Source organism: Ostrea edulis, chromosome 1 (genome assembly GCF_947568905.1).
Source record: "Ostrea edulis chromosome 1, xbOstEdul1.1, whole genome shotgun sequence".
Lineage (NCBI taxonomy): Eukaryota > Metazoa > Mollusca > Bivalvia > Ostreida > Ostreidae > Ostrea > Ostrea edulis.
In genome coordinates, this window is record NC_079164.1 from 77,320,756 (window position 1) to 77,338,928 (window position 18,173).

The 18,173-nt window shown below is 34.6% G+C and overlaps 2 protein-coding genes across 4 annotated transcripts in view; one reads left to right on the top strand and one right to left on the bottom strand.

The window, feature by feature from the left end:
- The first annotated feature begins 9,462 nt into the window (after nucleotides 1-9,462).
- LOC125680555 (dynein axonemal heavy chain 5-like) overlaps nucleotides 9,463-18,173 on the top strand; it is an 81,476-nt gene continuing 72,765 nt past the window's right edge. For all 3 annotated transcript variants that reach the window (XM_056160944.1, XM_056160947.1, XM_056160956.1), the window contains exon 1: nucleotides 9,463-9,962. In XM_056160944.1, coding sequence (XP_056016919.1) covers nucleotides 9,864-9,962 — 99 coding nt within the window. In that variant the 5' untranslated portion in view covers nucleotides 9,463-9,863. The remainder of the gene's footprint in view (nucleotides 9,963-18,173) is intronic.
- On the bottom strand, nucleotides 12,467-17,262 carry LOC125680433 (girdin-like). The gene has a single exon (XM_048920033.2). It carries the CDS (start codon nucleotides 17,080-17,082, stop codon nucleotides 13,882-13,884), a length of 3,201 nt encoding a protein of 1,066 aa, XP_048775990.1. The 5' UTR covers nucleotides 17,083-17,262; the 3' UTR covers nucleotides 12,467-13,881.

Below are 18,173 nucleotides of genomic sequence, written 5' to 3' on the forward strand. Positions count from 1 at the left end.
GAATTGGGGTATCCCTAAAAATCCTAATTCATTTGAAGAGAGCAATAATTCAGCAGAATAATTTTAATTGCTATCACCAATTCAATTAATGCGTGCAATAATTCAGATTGAAAATATGATTAATTATTTTAAAAGATCTTTAATTGAATTAATTGTTGTGTGCATTAAATGAATTTATGATATTTCCAAATAGAATAATTAAAGATATCTTCAATACTATTTCTGTTTATGTTAATGTGGCGCTCCATAATCAACAAATTAACGTTCAGATCCATTCAATTAATGCGCGCAATAATGGAATTATTGATCTCCTTCATTGAATTTATGATATCATTAATTCATAATGCTCATCAATTCATTATTCAGTGCGTAGCAACTATAGGTAATTTTGCGCTTTATAAATGAATATAATAATTCAATTGAGGCACACAATAATTCTTTTAGACAGAGCTCGAGCAACTATCTAACATTAGAGATCTCATCAGATCAACATATCCACAAATGAATACGCCAGTTTCGAGATAAGAGCTCTCCTGTGTAGGAGGTACATTTAGTAGAACTTTGAGTGCCTAAGTGGGACAGAGTGAACCTACAGTCAGTAAGGGAAACGATAAAATGTATTAAAAGCGGCTTCTATCTAAATAAGTAAATGTAGGAAATACAAAATACTAACGGAAAAAAAAATGTTTTTCTAAAGTAGGAACCTGAAAACAATACGATATTTGAAAGTAATATCCTAGATATGATACCAGCGACCAACGAAATTACGTGATATAATAACAATTCCATGTATTTAATCACTCCCTGACAGGGCCGTAACTGCCGATGAGGCAGACGAGGCAACTGCCTCGTCTGATTTTTTGGCAAAAAAGAAAATAAAATTATATAAATGTTATATTATAGGATATATGTTTAAAATGAAGACAAGCACCTTTGTCTTTGACACCATATTACGATTCTTTACATAGTACAAATGAAACACAAACATGATAAATTGGGATTTAAAAAGTGTCATTTTCAGTCGTAAAGTCAATCGGCGGCCCCCAATCCCCTGCCTCCCCTGATTTAGAACCCTACTTACGGCCCTGCCTGAATACTTATTACTTACTTAGTTTGTGTATCAGTTGAATTCAGGTGATGAAACAGCGTATAGGAAGAATACTAAGTACATTTACTTATGTAGTGATGAATATTCGTCCCACTCCCGCATGTAAACAAGTTGTTTCGCGTCTTACTATGTAAGCGAGTTCTTCAAAGGGAAATAACTCGAACGTATCTCGAAACCGGCGTATTGATGACCCTAATATGTTTCTTGAATATGACGTATACGTGACAAGGTTTGCGTACTCGGCTATAACATATAACAATGATAAACCTAGAAGGGGTACAACAGGGGGTTAATCCACCCATCTGAATGGGAAAAAAATAAAAGGACAAGGTCTTTTTCATCCATTTTGGAGTCTATAACCCCCATTTTAACAGAGGGGGTACATGCACCTTTTGGGATTGCAACCTCACGTTGAAAGTTTTCTTGATCTGCCTTATCCATGCATTGTAGATAACGTACATCCTTGTTCGTTTTGATATTGTCAACATTGAAAGAGAATCAGGAAATTAAACAGAAAAACTGGAGTTATAGTCTTTGTTAATGAGCTACGGTGTGTTAAACTTAGACTTTTTTGTACTTGAATTTAATTACGATTTTTAATCGCATAAACTATAATTTTGTCTACTGGAATACAAATCAATCATTACACCATTTAATACATAACCATGCCTTCTATCATATAGATATATTTAAAAAGTTAATGAACTGATGTTTTTAATTGCACTTTAAATACGGAGAAATACATCATTTAAAGTTTGAAAGTTTAAAGTAAAATTAGCTCAAAATCTGAAATCCGCTACCCTTGTAAAGCACACTAGAGTAATTTGTTTTATATAAGGCGCTATGTAAATTTTATTCATTATTATTATGATATTATTGAAATATTATTTTGTTGTTTAAATATGCTATCATGATAGTTTTGGATGTACACTTTAACCATAGTCATTGATAAAATTCAAACTAAGTTTAAGATTTTATCAAAATGAAGATTTCAGTTCTGTTGAATGAAAGGTGAAGATAACAAACAGTGATCAATCTCATAACTCCTACAAGCAGTACAAAATAGAGAGTTGGGCAAATATGGACCCCTGGATATACCAGAGGTGGGATCAGGTGTCTAGGAGGAGTAAGCATCCCCTGTCGACCAGTCACACCCGCCGTGAGCCCTATATCTTGATCAGGTAAATGGAGTTGTCCGTAGTCAAAACCTGTGCTAAGAACGGCCTAACAAACAGTATGAAACAAGTCAGACAGCATTTGACCCAATGATAGGTTGCATTGGCAAACTAGATTGTTACAACGACCACAGAATTTCCAAAATGCTGACTTTAAATGAGACTGTTGAAACCCCTGCACCATCAACTTGTTTGTCAGTAGCCTGCCTCGATTTTAAAAATGGTCATATGCAGAACAAGCTCTTGCGTATCGAATCAGTTGAGAGATATAAACACCATATGCAGGTGATAATGGAATATTGGTACATAAATACATGTATGGGAAGTTAACGATGGAGAAGCTGAAATAATCCGTTTGTCATTTAAAAAGTTGAGTTGTTAGTTTGCCGTTAATATCTATTTTCAATAGAATATCTAAGTATGAAGCAGAAGTAGACATCTCTTTGGTGTCTTTTATTTTGAGTTCACAGGGATTTATCGAATCAACATATGAATAAAAATTATCAAATTGTTAATAGATAAAACGTCCTCGAAATATTTAATTGAAGACCACAGCAAGAAATTTTCTCTCCTCACGTAGAAGTTTTTTTTAATCAATTATGCTTCATAAGAATATAAAAACAGTTCAGCTTAACAGAGGAGCACAATTCATGCCCATGGGAATTCCAACAGACTGTTGGAAGACCTGATCACCAAGGACTACGAAGATATTGTCAATGGGCAACTCCAGCATATTTTTTTAAAAATTTCAACTTTAGAGTACTTGTGCGTGGAATCAGAGTGGTGTTTAAGTAACAAAGTGGGTTTTTTGGATGACTGGTCGCTAGATATGACAGGGCCGTAACTGCCGATGAGGCAGACGAGGCAACTGCCTCGTCTGATTTTTTGGCAAAAAAGAAAATAAAATTATATAAATGTTATATTATAGGATATATGTTTAAAATGAAGACAAGCACCTTTGTCTTTGACACCATATTACGATTCTTTACATAGTACAAATGAAACACAAACATGATAAATTGGGATTTAAAAAGTGTCATTTTCAGTCGTAAAGTCAATCGGCGGCCCCCAATCCCCTGCCTCCCCTGATTTAGAACCCTACTTACGGCCCTGTATGAATATTTCCGTTTTCCATTTTTGCTGAAGAAGCAACTGTCTATGGTGTCAAAAGTCCAGTCTTTGTCGTGAAGAATGGTCGTGTAAAGTGTTAAAAAGGCATGCGTTTTGATGTTGTTGATTTAAGAAAAGTTTTGTGATTTCATGTTTACTAAAAGTTCTTTAGAATTTTTTAGAATCCACATTTGATTTACACCACTTCTGGTATGTGTAGTCGCACAGTACGTTTGAAGTTTTTCCTTAATAATTTCGTGAGAAACAAAGATAGGGGCTTGGTAGATCACTTACTGGATTCGGCAATGTATCTATATGGAGCGTCAAATTAACATAAACTCAAATAATTGAAGATATCTTCAATTATTTGAAGATATTATCAATTCAATTGTTGCTCTCTTTAATTGAATTAATGCGCGCATTAAAACAATTATTCCTCTCCTCAAATGAATTAATGCACGCTTCAACTGAATTAGTGAGAGCAATAATAGATTTGATGCGCGCATTAATTCAATAATTGCCCTCTTCAATTCAATTGATGAAAGCATCAATTTTGTAGAAATATTGCTCGCAATAATTAATCTAGAGCTCGGTATAAACAATTTGATGATCTCTTTAATTCAATTGAAGATATCCTTAATTATTTACAATTGCCTTTGTATAAGGAATTAATGCGCGCATCAATTCTTTTAAAGAGAGCAACAATTCAATTAAAGAGATCATTAATTCAATTGTGGATATGTTGAATTGAAGATATCTTTAATTATATAGTTGCTCTCTCTAAAAGAAGTATTGCTCTCTTCAAATGAATTAAAGATATCATTAATTCAATTGAAGAGAGCAATAACTAAATTAATGCTCGCACTAAATCAATTATTGCTCTCATCAAATGAATTAATGCGCGCATCAATTCAATTATTGCTCTCTTCAATTGATTTAATGCGCGCATTATATCAATTATTGCTCTCTTCAATTGAATTGTAGCGCGCATCAATTCAATTGTTGATATCATTAATTCATTTGAAGGAGATCATTAATTCAATTAAAGCTCGCATCAATTCAGCTGAAGAATTAATGCTATCATCAATTCAATTAATGCTCGCAATAATTCAGAATTAAAGATATCATTAATTATTTGAAGAGATCTTTAATTAAATTGTTGCGCGCATCAAATGAATTGATGATATCTTCAAATAATTGAAGATATCTTCAATTATTTGAGTTTATGTTAATTTGGCGCTCCATATTTCTAAGAAGTGTAGGAATCCAGTATAGGTACGATAACTCATATTCACCCGACCCATTGACTGGGATATTAAACGTGTCTAAAACTGAAGCATGGTTTTGACAAATTCATCTTTTGAAAGGGCAGTTGGAGTCTAAACTGTACGATTTACAAATGTGGAATTAATGACAAGTTCGTTTAAAATACAGTTGTACTAATGAGCCTTACAAACAAAGACAAAGTTGTTACAAGCTTTGGCAGCTGGCACCATAACATCTTCCTCGTGTAACCTACCTGATTCTTATATTTAGTATTGTATAGAAATCACTTTTGTACGGGAAGACAATAATGTAATTTTGCTTCATTTAGAGCCTTTGGGTTATCTTAGCTTTAATGAATATTTGAAGGTATGTTTGGACACAAGTATAGTAGGAAAATATGTTTTAGAGCAAGATTAATATAAGCCTTTTGGCTTGTTTCTCAATCTATTACATGTATAAGACATTGTTTGTAAACATTATTATCGAATTATTTACGAATAAATATTGTTTAAACTAAACTAAAATATGTTAAGATTTTTTTTTAAATATTGAATTTATGAGACATGCAGCAACACAAGAATACACCGATCTCAGGCCTCAACCGTGCGCAGCTTTTTGTGCCCCGTAAATCAAAGGTTTTTATAAGAGGTGGATCTGTAGCTCTCTGTTCCGTCACAATATTTTTTTCAGAGAGCTAGATCTACAGTTTTCCAGCTAGTGATTTTCTAGTCCGTCCATCTTATCTGATCACCTGAATCCGCTCGAGAAAGTGGGCGGACTGTAATCGGCCAATGAAAACTCTTGTTGTATTACATCAAACGAGTCTTCAAACTGTTCAATCGTCTCATTCAATTGTGTCGTTACACAACGCAATACTATATCGGGTAAAGCGTTCTAATTCAAAGGTGAATGGTGATAAATAATGAGCCAATACAATACAAGTTGACTCAGGTTAGCGATGTGGCCCATGGGGCTCTTGTTGATTAAGCAATCATTCCGCCACAATATGTAGTTCTTTCCAAAATTTGATTCGACATGAATAGATTAAGCAATAAGTGTATAACATATCATATGTTTGGACAAATGAAATCACTACAGTACCAACACAGCATGGCATCCTGAGCGGCTGAGGAACTAGTTTTTTTCCTGTGTTAAGTTGTGGAATAAAATTGATTTTGAAACTGCTAGGTATACCCATGACCAATTTTCCATCTTTATGACCATATCTATTTCCAGTTCCCACAGCTTTTGGTATCTATGAGGAGTTTTAGGGGTACCTTTAAAGTGCAAAACGACGAAATCTGCCGAAACGAAACGAAACCTACCGAAACGAAACAAAAGAAAATCCAATGAAACAAAATGAAATTACTCTATTATCACAAAATGCTGAACTCCTTTCAATATATCATTACATAATATATTTTCCGTGTTCTGTTCCGTAAATGCCCTTTTTCGCAACACCCCAATTAAATACATAGAGTTGTCTTTAGACTTACTGCATATATATCAATAATGCATTCTAACCGAATTGTAATCATATAATCAATGGCGGATTTAAGGGGGCGCACCCCCCCCCCCACCCCTAATGGTCTCTTGCTAAAAAAAAAAAAAAGCGAAAAAAGAAGCAATATTTTCCCCCACTCTCAGAGGTCTTTTACTTTTTAAATAAAAAAACCCTTAAAATTTGTGTCATTTTTATAATTTCACATCATTAAAAATGACTCCATAGGAGACATATTTCAAGCCCTATAAAATCTGTAAAATCCAGGAGCTTCCGGGGGCTACGCCATCTGGACCCACAGACAGTTGTTTCGCTTGGGTTCAAATTACATGGGTACTCTTTGATAGCAAATTCGAATTCAAGCGATATAATTGCCTGTGCCTGGACCCACTGGGGGCCTTAAGGCACCCCGACCCTTTGCCTTAGGAAGTTGCGCCCCCTTACCTCAATAACTGGATCCGCCCCTATAATATGGTACTATATAATTTTTCCATAATTGAAAGAACTCGTACCTAAGCAGTTAAAGATAAAAATAAGATGCTACACGTCTCTCAGCTTTTCAACTTTCTCAGACACCAGTCTTTTCAAACAATGTTTGATGCTAACCGATGCACTGCTTAAAAGTGTATCAGTCAACCCCGAAAGATCACATAATAAATATATGCGATAACCTTTACAGGGACCACGTTCATACCATTCTTATTACAATTAACGAGTTCGGTTATACAGTTTCGTTTCCTTTTGTTTTGGCAGGTTCCGTTTCGTTTAGGCAGGTTTCGTTTCGGTAGATTTCGTTTCGTTTCACACTTTACAGGTACCCGAGTTTTTAGTCCTGTCGAAAATTAGCGAAAGTATGAAAATTGGTGAGTATTTTTTAAAGGCTCTATATTTGCACCTTCCCCGTTGACCCTCGTTGCTTCAGACGGGTTGGTGGTAATTTATGGGCCTGATAGAATTGAATGTCAAGCGCTCTGGACACACTCCTGAAACTAGAATGGATTACTAAAATTTTACAGATCAAGTGTATGGAAAAGTATTTTATAGTTTGTCACCCGCCCCAAACGGAGATAAAAGCAGTTAAGGAATGTGAAGGCGATCTGCAGACTTCACCGAGCGTGTCATCTTCACAAGCCATGCATGTAGTCTGATACCCTCTCTTCTTCTATAGATGAGAGTACCGGTAAATGAGCCAATACGTGTACACACAGTAAACTGACGCTAAATTTCAAATCATTGATTATATCATAGTCAAATAACAGTTATATACCGATGTTTATGCCATGTATATATACATACATGTATTTTTTCAAATTCAAATGCTTTATTGACGATTACCAAACATGAGGCGTACATCATAAATTAACATCATGTACTAGTATATATATATAACATAATACACATTTTCAGATTAACCACAATTGTCCTGATTTCTCAGTTCAGTGTACCTTAGATTAAAACACTCATTCAAATATTGACAAAAATGCTTTGTGAGTGTATCATTTTCAGGATTCATGAGGCTTTTTATGGAATTTGCATTCAAATCACCCAAATGTTCTGAAAATTTATTCCTTAAGTGATCGTATTTTGTACAAAATAATAGGAAGTGTTTCTCATCCTCAACTTCATTCAAGCAGAATTTGCAAAATCTATTAGATCGTGGAATTGGAGGTGTACAGTATCTTCCAACCTGAATATTGAGGGGATGTGCACTTATCAGTCTTAGTTTAGTGAGTAGAGATCTGTAAGCTTTTGGTAATGTAAATTTCAGATATTCTTGCAATTTAAAAGTATAATTGAATACTTGGCTATAAAATACAAGTTTTCCACAATTTGTTTGTTTTATGTTTAATCTTCAGAAGCTTTTCATTTAGTAACATGTTACTAAATGTAAAGCTTCTGAAGATTTGAAACGAAAGCCCTAAAGCTTAACTAAACGTTGTCGTGTATCTTTTTTATTTTTTACCTATACCTTTACCATCATTGCAAAAAGTAATTACATGTATTCTCTCTCTCTCTCTCTCTCTCTCTCTCTCTCTCTCTCTCTCTCTATATATATATATATCTGTATTTTACTTCCAAAAAAGAGACTTTATATATATATAACACTAGCATATATGTTTTATGAGAAAATGTAAATTTAAAACACACATACATGTGGGATATGATAATAGACATATAACTATTCTATGTTTATTATATAGCATTACAATAGCTTTGACACGCTGTTCACAATTGATTTTCGGCTTTTAGATAATGAATAAAAACTATTTTGACTGCTTAACTCAGAAGAGAAAAGAAATTCTTGACCTTGTGGCGGATTTATTAATAACATGATAATAAAGCAAAGTATATACGTGTGACATTATGTATTAAAATTATGTGAGCTTGAACGACCTTTAATAAATGTTATACCTATTGTTATTATTAGATATATGTATTCTTTTGTTTGGCATCTCTTCTCTTCATTGTTGTAATCATCTCCTGTTTTATCTATTTTGGACTCTGAATTAGAAATAAAGTATTCTGTATGTATTGTTCTTAGATAATCAAAGAAGAAAAATCTGAAATACTGGAGTAAAACGACCATATAGAAACTTTATTTTCTAGAACACATAAATTTAGGCCGAATTATATTTGATTCGAGTGTTCTCTCAGTAATAAATCTCTCCCGCCTATTTCAATCCCAAGCACTTGTTTCTGTAAATAAGTTATGACCTCTCTATACTTATAAAAACATTGTTATTATTAGTATGTACAGAGGTCATAACTTATATATACAGGGGCGGATACAGGAATTGCTGTTACGGGGGGGGGGGGGCGCCATTTTATGAGGCAGGGGGTCGGGGGGGGGGGGGGGGGGGGCGCCTTGGTAGGGGCCCAGGGGGCAAAGCCCCCGGAAGCTCCTGGATTTTACAGATTTTATAGGGCTTGAAATATGTCTCCTATTTAAGTCATTTGTACTATTTTCTATCATTTTCAATAAGGTGAAATTAGTAAAATTATGCAAATTTTAAGGATTTTTGGAAAAAATTAAGTTCTCCCAATAAAGTAATTCTAGAAATCAAAGGATTTTGTCATTTATTTTTCCGAGAGTGGAAGAAATTATTGCTTCTTTTATCGTTTAGTACATCTGTGCCCCCCTTAAATCTGCCACTGATATACATATCTCGAAACATTTCAACGCATTTTATCTCTCAACATAAAAACCGACACATTTCCAAGAAACAACAGCATCAATACTTCAATTATTAATTATTTTCGTTTGCATAATCTCCAGTTTATAAACGAGAGAGAGAGAGAGAGAGAGAGAGAGAGAATATTATATGACAGAACCTGGATCTAGTTTATCATATACTAATTCTTCGTACCTGAACAATGACTATATCTGTGTATGTACCAAAATATTTTAGTCAATGAAGTGTCACTAGTATAGGCCCTATCAACTTGTTTTTTGTTTTGTTTTTGTTTGCTTGTTTTTTTTTTATCCAACAGTAGAGAGGTATTTGCAGGTGCGCGCCATTTCTCACTATTCAAGCAGCGCCGCGTCATAATCCACATGGTTACTACGTAAACAAGATGGCGACTATGCGTGCTTGGTGAGGCGAATCCGAGGGTAAAACATGCGTGTAGTTTGGCAATATCAACTATCGCTTACTGTCTACTAGTGTCAATTGATCAATGGACATTTAAACCCGTAGTGAGAATGTCGGAAAAGCCGAGATCCCGGAAAATATCCTCGTCGGCGGATCCTAAGAAGTCCCGCCTCGCCGTGGCGCCTGTTGAAAACCTGAAAGAAAAACAGGTTAGTCAAATTTATGAACAGACTCAGCAACTACGTAGTTTTCACTGCTGTATCTCCATATCATAATTTTAGTATGTATTTGATTAAGAAATTGGATATGTCATGTATACCGAGTTTATACCTTTAGAATATAATGCACCTAAAACTTTTAGTCATTTGGAGTAAATTTAATGTTTGGTTAAATTGTTTTTGTTGTTAGTTTTAGTTTCTATTAGTATTTATGTTTGGAATCAAATATCGAGATACATAAACTGTACGAAAAAGTTTGATAAACAGCTCGTGTAGGATAAGTGCCTTTTCTTCCTCTGAAGTTCCTCATAGGCACCTGAATAAAAATAAAGAGGATGTGTGTTATGATACTTCAAGTAGAGAGTAAGAGAGAGTTTCGTGGGGTATTCTGATATGAGTAAACTGGAAATTTTTATTATTCATTTTAATTTATGTACATATACATACACTGTATGTATGTATATAGTTCTGTAACTCATTTGAAAGAGAGAAATTGAGGAGACCTGAGTTAATACAGATTTTTCTGATAAGTATGGATTTAAGGTTGAACTCTAATTATGCGGTATGATGATTGAATGGATCTACACGGTGAAATTGGAATGTAATTATCCAGAGATTATGTGGCAGTGCATGGTTTAATTGCTGTGCTTTAAGTGCATTTGGCAAAGTGCAAATAAATCTATAATCAATATTATTCATCGCATATTTATTGTCTTTCTAAGTTTATATACAAGTTCAAGACATGGCCAGAATTTAAATTTCACACATCAAAATGTCTCAAACTTGATTAATTCTATATAACAGTCGATGGTCATTGATGCATCATTCCATTTGCATGTGGTTGAATCCCAAAGCCCAAACTTTTTAGATATATATGTACTAAAGAAATAAATATTGATTGCATTCCAAAACGAGATGATCGTTGTAAAGGGGTTTGGTTTAAATAATTCAGAAAACTTTGGATAAACTAGATGTTTTCACTCGAGTAAATATTGCATTGTGCTAATCTTTGTAGTTTCTTTAGACCAAATCTGGAAAACTCAAATATATTTTGTGCTCTAATCAGTGCAAATATTTGAGTTCTTTCATGAAGTCCAAGGCTTGATGTGAATCTATATTGAGCAAGGTTGGATATTCAAACAGTATCGCATTTGCCATATCTCAGATAGTGTATACAATTTTATGTACCTGTAAATTTATTTGTAAATTTTATCCTAAACTAGACTTTAGGGTAAATGTCAGAGTAAATTACATAGTTCAGTTTTATTCAGTGTCACAAATAGTACAACTTTTGGCATTTGTTTATATTAATGTGCAAATCTCTAAATCATATCAAGGAGGTCACACTCAAACCATGAATATCCAACATTTTTTAAAAACAATTACATTGTATCAAAGTTTTCAAAATTTGTTTCTTACAGTAAGTGTCATTTTCACAAGTTTACCAATTAAGTTGAACATTGAAATCTGCCTTCACCATTTCTTGGTTAGGAATTTCTCGTCAGAACCGATTTCAGAAACTCTACAGTTATTTCACTGCAACTTTGTCCTTCATTGCGATTTTCTTCCTTTTCAGTCAGCACTTTTTCCTTTCTATTAACCAAAGGTACATGTAGGTTAGCCAGTCTCATTTTGAACTTTCTGTCTAATTTAGAACTATATTTATTCAGTACTTCTCTACAAAATACAATAGGGAAAAATTTGTGTCACTATTTTTCCAGTTTAAGGAGGTATACTACATCATCATAATGGCTGACTTCCTTTTAAAACATGGATGAAAAAATAAATATCAGCAATATTTGTCTATTCTGTTTAGATTGAATTACCTAGCTGAGTAGCTCATTAGGTTAGCTTGTCGACTGCTGAACTGTTAGATTGCGGGTTTGAATCTAGCAGGGGTTTTAAATTTTTTCCAGATTACTTTCTAATAAAACTGCATTTTTTGACTAAATGAAGTAAATTTGAAAGTTTTCAGTTTCAAAATATTGTTGTACTTTATTCTCCATTTTTCATCTACATAAAATTTCTCTGGTGTATCATTCCTCCTTAAACACTTGTAGTAAATGTATATAGGAGAGAGGAGAAAATATTTCGCTTGATTGGGAATCAAACCCGGGACCCCTGCATTACTAGTCAGGTGTTCTAACCATTGAGCTACTCAGGCCGATATCCATGGTCCGTAAAGTCCTAATTACTACACACTATTATCCCAATTTACACTGAATGTGAAGGAAACTTAAATTTCTCTTTGTGTTTTTAGAGACCCAGAGTTTCACATGATACTAAAACTATTCCTTCAATTGTACAACTTACAAGTTTAGTGTGTACTCACAACTCAAGTTTTGTGGCTGAACATATTAATTATGAATGCATGATAATTTGTTAATTTCTATGACACAGGTGTCCTGATTTGTAATGAACTTGTCACCGAGTCTGCTTTATCATGCACATTGTAAGCTTGCAGTCTCATTGACTGATAATAATGCAGAAAAAAATTCTTGTTAACAAAGTAGAAATTTATTGAGCATGTTGTAGAATACAAAAGTATTTCACAAGTCAAATCACGCAGGATAAAGTCTGCAAACTCTTATCTTTCCCCGAGAACAGTCAAATCGATCTTTCTGAACTAGAAATGTCTTCTGTGGTAAATGACTTCACTTTGTTTGTTTAAACTCTTCACTAAACATGAAACTTTTTCAAGCACTTTACATCATCCATAGACAACTCCGAAGGGGATTTGAAGTGTCAGAGAATTCCTCCGTTCAGTTGATAACGACTTCACTCTGTAGACACCCCATTTGTTGAAAAAGAATTGTTTGTTGCACCATTAGAAAAAATGTGTTGGCAGAACACATTGAAAACACTAAGTCTTGAATACACGTAGAAATCATACAATCTAATGTTGTGTTGTTGGATTAAATTACATGAATTTTAATACTGTATACATATATATATATATATATATATCTGCATAAATGATTTTATAAGGGAAAATTTACTTCTTGCTATACAATAATCGTAAAAATAATTGAAGACAAAGCATATATATATGATGATAAATTTTATCAATAAATATAAACAGTATTGAGAAGAAACACTAGAAATATTTTTTTTAGCTAATACTGTAGTGTGTAATCTTATAATTGGTCCCAAACTTAAATGAAAATATCAATATTTGAACAAACACAGCATACTGTAATTTTTTACTTTTGACAGTTGCTGTTAACTTTTCTAGCACCTGATTTTTTAAGTCAGAGAAATCTGTAAGCTAGCATAAATACTACCCTGTATGTAGTATCTCGCATTTATATCGTGCACATGCATACATTATAAAATTCACAGTAAACTTTTTACCTAGGAATATGTTTTTTTGCTGTTACAATATTTCTATGGCCGATATATAACACTGAATAATCTAGTTTACAAAAATAAATTAAACATGAATATAAATTCTGGAACAGAAACAAAAATATGTCTTATATATATTTATATACATATGTTTATATAATCTAGAATCACTAATTTGTATCACTGTATGTAAAATATAAAAATCTCTTATATTTGTTTATATAAAATAAAACAAAATTTGTATCACAGAATTAAAAGAAAAAAAACCCATAAAAGAAAGGAATATCACAGATTTGTATTGCTATTTATATTGGTATTTTGATTTGATGAAATAATTAAAGTGGCTAATTAAAGTGGCATATATTGATAAGATAATATGACATTAATCTTTAAGTTATGCTATACATTTTACAATTGTACAAAGGGTAGTAATCATAGTCTAAAAACATGCACATTGTGAATTTTTCTGCTTTTAGCTGATTAAAAGGTACAAAGAAGAAAATGTAAAACACATCTTTGGACGAGGGCTCCCAGACAAAACATATTCACCATTGTCAATGCTTCACGTGCTCTTTTTGGTTCTATCTTCATTCTTTGGTGCAGCTGGACCAAAACTTTTTCCACGTGTCACAAGTCCCATCTTGCTTCCACTGTTGCTGATGAGAGGTAGGGGCTTAATTTTGCGTTCATGATGTGGTGTTGATTGTTCACCATAGTTTCTGTATTTGGAAATCAGAGACTGCAATCGATCACCAGTTCCTTTCTCAGTTAAGCTCTGTGCTCGTCCAACTGAGTCAGATTTTCGGAGTCCATCGATTCTCGTTTTTGGTTGAGTCTCGTCCAAGCTGTGGGTAGTGTGTTGTCCATTTCCTGATTTCAATCCTTGTATCTTTTTATCTTTGTCCTCAATTTTTTCCTTTGATTGTCTGAGCTGGTTTTCCAGTGTAGAAATAGTCTGTTCTTTTCTTTCAATTTCACCCACTAGTTTATGCAGTTCCCCCCTCATAGAGGTTAATTCAGTTCCAACGTCATCAAGTGATTCCCTGATCTGCGTGGGCTTTTTTGTTCTCTCCTCTTCAAGTTCCTCTTTCAAAGAGCGAACCATATTTTCTTGCTTCATCTTGTCCTTTTGGTTGCGGGTCAGTTCGTTGCGAAGGTCTTCTAATTCTGCCTGAAGCTCACTCATATCTGGACCAGAAACTGGCTGTTTCTCGGCTTCTTCCAACTCTTTCCTCAGATGAACGATTTCGTGCTGTAAGTCTTCCACAACTTCATCCAGTCTCTTTTTACTGCTTTCAACCAGAAGTAGCTGACCATTGATAAGAGCCACTTGTTTCTCAAGGTTTTCCTTTTCTCTCTCCAGCAAGTAGACTTGCTGTTGCTCCTCACCATCAGGACCATATTTATTCATATATTTTTCATGTTCATCTTGCAAATCGTCATATTGTTGCCTGATGTGGTCAATATCATCTGCCATACGGTCCCGCTCTTCCTGAAGTTTTAGCAGACTATACTTAGGAACAACAGTGCCATCACCACCAACAGCTTCCTTGAGTTCGCTGTTGGCCTCTTCTAGTGTTTGGCATCTATTGTTGACCGAGTCATTGATGTCTCTCAGCTGTCTATTAGCCTCTTGCAGTTCATCTACTCTACTCTGCAGTTCTTCAAGCTTAGGATTCTTGTAAATGAGTTCAGTATTTGCCAGCAGCTCTTCTTTCTGTTTTACCAAATTGTCTCTAACATTCTCCAATTCCAAGACTCTGGCTCTCAGGTGTTCATTCTCATTTCTGAGCTGATCAACTCTAGCAGTGAGTTGTTCAATATCGTGCAGCTTTGTTAACTGGGATTCTGAGCTCTTTGTTAGAACTTCTTTTTGAGTTTCCAGTAACTTGATCATCTGCTCATTCTCAGCCTTTTCTTGGATCATTTTTCTATTCTCTCCCTTTAGTTTGTTAATATCTTCCTGCTGTTCGGTCAGAGTCTCATTATCTTCCTTTAGCAGACGGTTTTCAGACTGAAGTTTGGCTGTCAGATCCTCCAAATCGAGACATTTCTCAGAGAGAGACTGCACCTCTGCTTCCTTGCGACTGACAGAAGCAGTTAACCGGTCACATGTATCTTTCCAAGTGTCAAGCTCTTCTTGGCTAGTGGTGGCTGCATACTTCATGTTGTCATTGGCTTTGTTTAACTTCGCTGACAATTCTTCTACTTTGTTTTCCAACAAAAAGTTGTCATCTTTTTGATTACGAAGCTCATCTTTTAGTTTGGAAATTAACTCATCCATATCTTCTTTTTCTTTCTTCAACTCTTTGGATTTATTCAAAAGTTGCTTGTTAAGTCTCTCTATTTCGCCTTTTAAACGATTCTGTTCTTGGTTTCTGAAATCACCCTGTTGCTGTTGTGCTCTTTTGTCAGTTTCTAATGTATTTATTTGTTCCAGGGCTTTTTCATAGAAATTACGGACTGAGTTAAGTTCAGCTGATAACCCATCACTCATCCTTCTCAAATCAGAAGCCTCTTCTTGGAGTACTATTTTGTCTTCTTCCATTTTCTTTATAGTCTTTTTTAGCCTGTCCAAGTCAGCCTCCAAATCAGTAATCTGATCTTCTTGTGCCATTTTCATCTGATTTAGCTCCTCCTTATTAATCATCAGCTGCTGACATCGATTGTTCAGCTCCATTTTTTCTTGGAATAGCCTGTCTTTTTCTGTAGAAACTGCATTGGCTTTGGTTTTTAGTTCTGCTGCCTTTTCTGATGAAGCCTCGGCTTGTTTCACCAATCTCTGCCTCTCCTCAGATAAAGATTTCCAAGAACTTGCCAATTTTTCATTCTCATCTTTCATTGATTGTATGAGCTTCCTTAATTCCATTAATTGGCCAGTTAATTCTGAGGTCTTCTTGGATAAATCTGCATTCTCAGCCTTTAGGGTGGCATTTTCAGACCTAAGGTCTCGATTCTCTTCTTCCATAGGTTCAAACTTCGATCGTGCCAACTCAATGGCTTCTCTAGCTATGGCCATTTCTTTATTCATGTTGTGGTGGTCAAGTTTCAGTTTATCATTCTCAGTTTCTAACATATTTAAAGCTTGTGAGGACTGATCAAGTAAAATTACACGCTTTTGATTGTCTTTTTCAGCTGCTTGATGTTGGGCTTGGAGGGATCGTAAAGCAAAGTCAAGTTTATCAATTCTGTCTTGCATTTCTTGTCTCAACTTCATGTTTTCAAATTTCAGGATATCCTTTTCTTGTTCTGACAGCTGTAAGGAATCAATTGTTTTCCTATAGTCTTTTTCCTTCTGTTTTAAATCTTCTAATAGAAATGTGTTTCCCTTGGCAGCATTTTCAATCTTTGATAATCTCTGACTTTGTAATTCCAGTGTGCTTTGAGCTTCTCTAAGTTTATGCACAAGAACATGTCGTCTGTTTTCACTATCCTCCAGGTTACCTTTAAGATTTCTGAGAGATCGATCCACTCTGTATGGGTTATGCGTGAATGGTGTCACCTCCTGTGTAACTAAAGGTCCACTAAGTCTGGATAGAGACCTGGATCTCACAATAGCTCCTGGAGAAACCATGGGTGATCTCGGTGAAAGTGAAAAATCCTCAGACTGTGGGAGACGGCTTAAGCTGAAACTGGAGTTAAACCCACTGTCCTCATCAGGAAACACTCCTGAAGAGATAGTCAGTGAATCTGGCATTCCTATGCGATTTTGAGAACTCCTTGGGCTAAAATATCCTGCCCCAATGTTAGAATAGGGTTCCATCTTGCTCCGTGTCCAAAGTTCACTGGCCAACTGGTCTCCTTCTACTGGAATTCTCACTAAAATCAAGGCATGTCTGATGTCAAACACTTATCGAGGCTATTGAAAACGGAATTGTGTGCTACTGGCTGTAATCTATGAGCTCAAATACCTTGTTCATTGATTTTGGTTTTGGTGGTAAATATGTTAGGACTTGCTCTCCAAACGAGACATTTAAATGCCATTTCTGTCAATGTTTTATATCTTAGTGATAGAGTAAATGACTTTTAGGCAAGAAGCCTTTTATAATAGAAGGTCTTGTTTTTTGAAACTTAAGAAAACTTTTAAATTTTCCAAGGATTAAATTCTCTGTTTTTCAATGTCTTGTGAAAAAGTATTTTAATTTGAATGTGATAACCAGCCCCCCAGTGCTCAGAAAATGCTGCTATGGTATTTTAACTTTCCTGATACCATCTGTTGTATTTTCCTGTTTTATCCTCATATTCAGTGATTAAAATATTATAGTTTTACTGTTATGTGAATAAACAATGAATTCCTCACATAAAGGTATTCCGTTATCATTGTTTTAATCTATTGATCTTCTCGGATTAAAGAGTTAGTAAGTGAATGTTATGTAACGGAAATCGTGGGTAGTTACTGGGTTGTATTGATTTCATTTGGACAGTCTGTTTACATAGAGCTGTTGAATGCCTGGAGCTCTTTACCAAGGTGTCTTAAGTTCCGATCAATTTCACCTAATACCACGATAATAGAATTCAGCTTTTCAAGAGTTATCTATCTTTAGTTGCATAATGCCTGTGCTGGATTTAGTTAAATTGTGAGAAGTTCAATGTTTAATCATCATAAAAAGGGATATTCCTGACATTTCAAGCAGGTTTTCTCCTACATTCTGTTACATACGAATGCTACAAGTTTGCAAAATTGATTTAATACAGACAGCAGTATGCTTGCAATGACTGTAATTTGGTTTTACCTGAACTATGCATCATGTGTTTTTGTGCACACAGTATTGAACTAACTCGCAAAAACTATCACTGTTTTATTGGATTGTTGATAGATGAGATTGGACTTTAATATTTTCGTATAGGTATTTG

Excerpts from the sequence above, each read along its gene's own strand:
- LOC125680433 (XM_048920033.2), bottom strand. The coding sequence starts at position 17,082 with ATGGAACCCTATTCTAACATTGGGGCAGGATATTTTAGCCCAAGGAGT.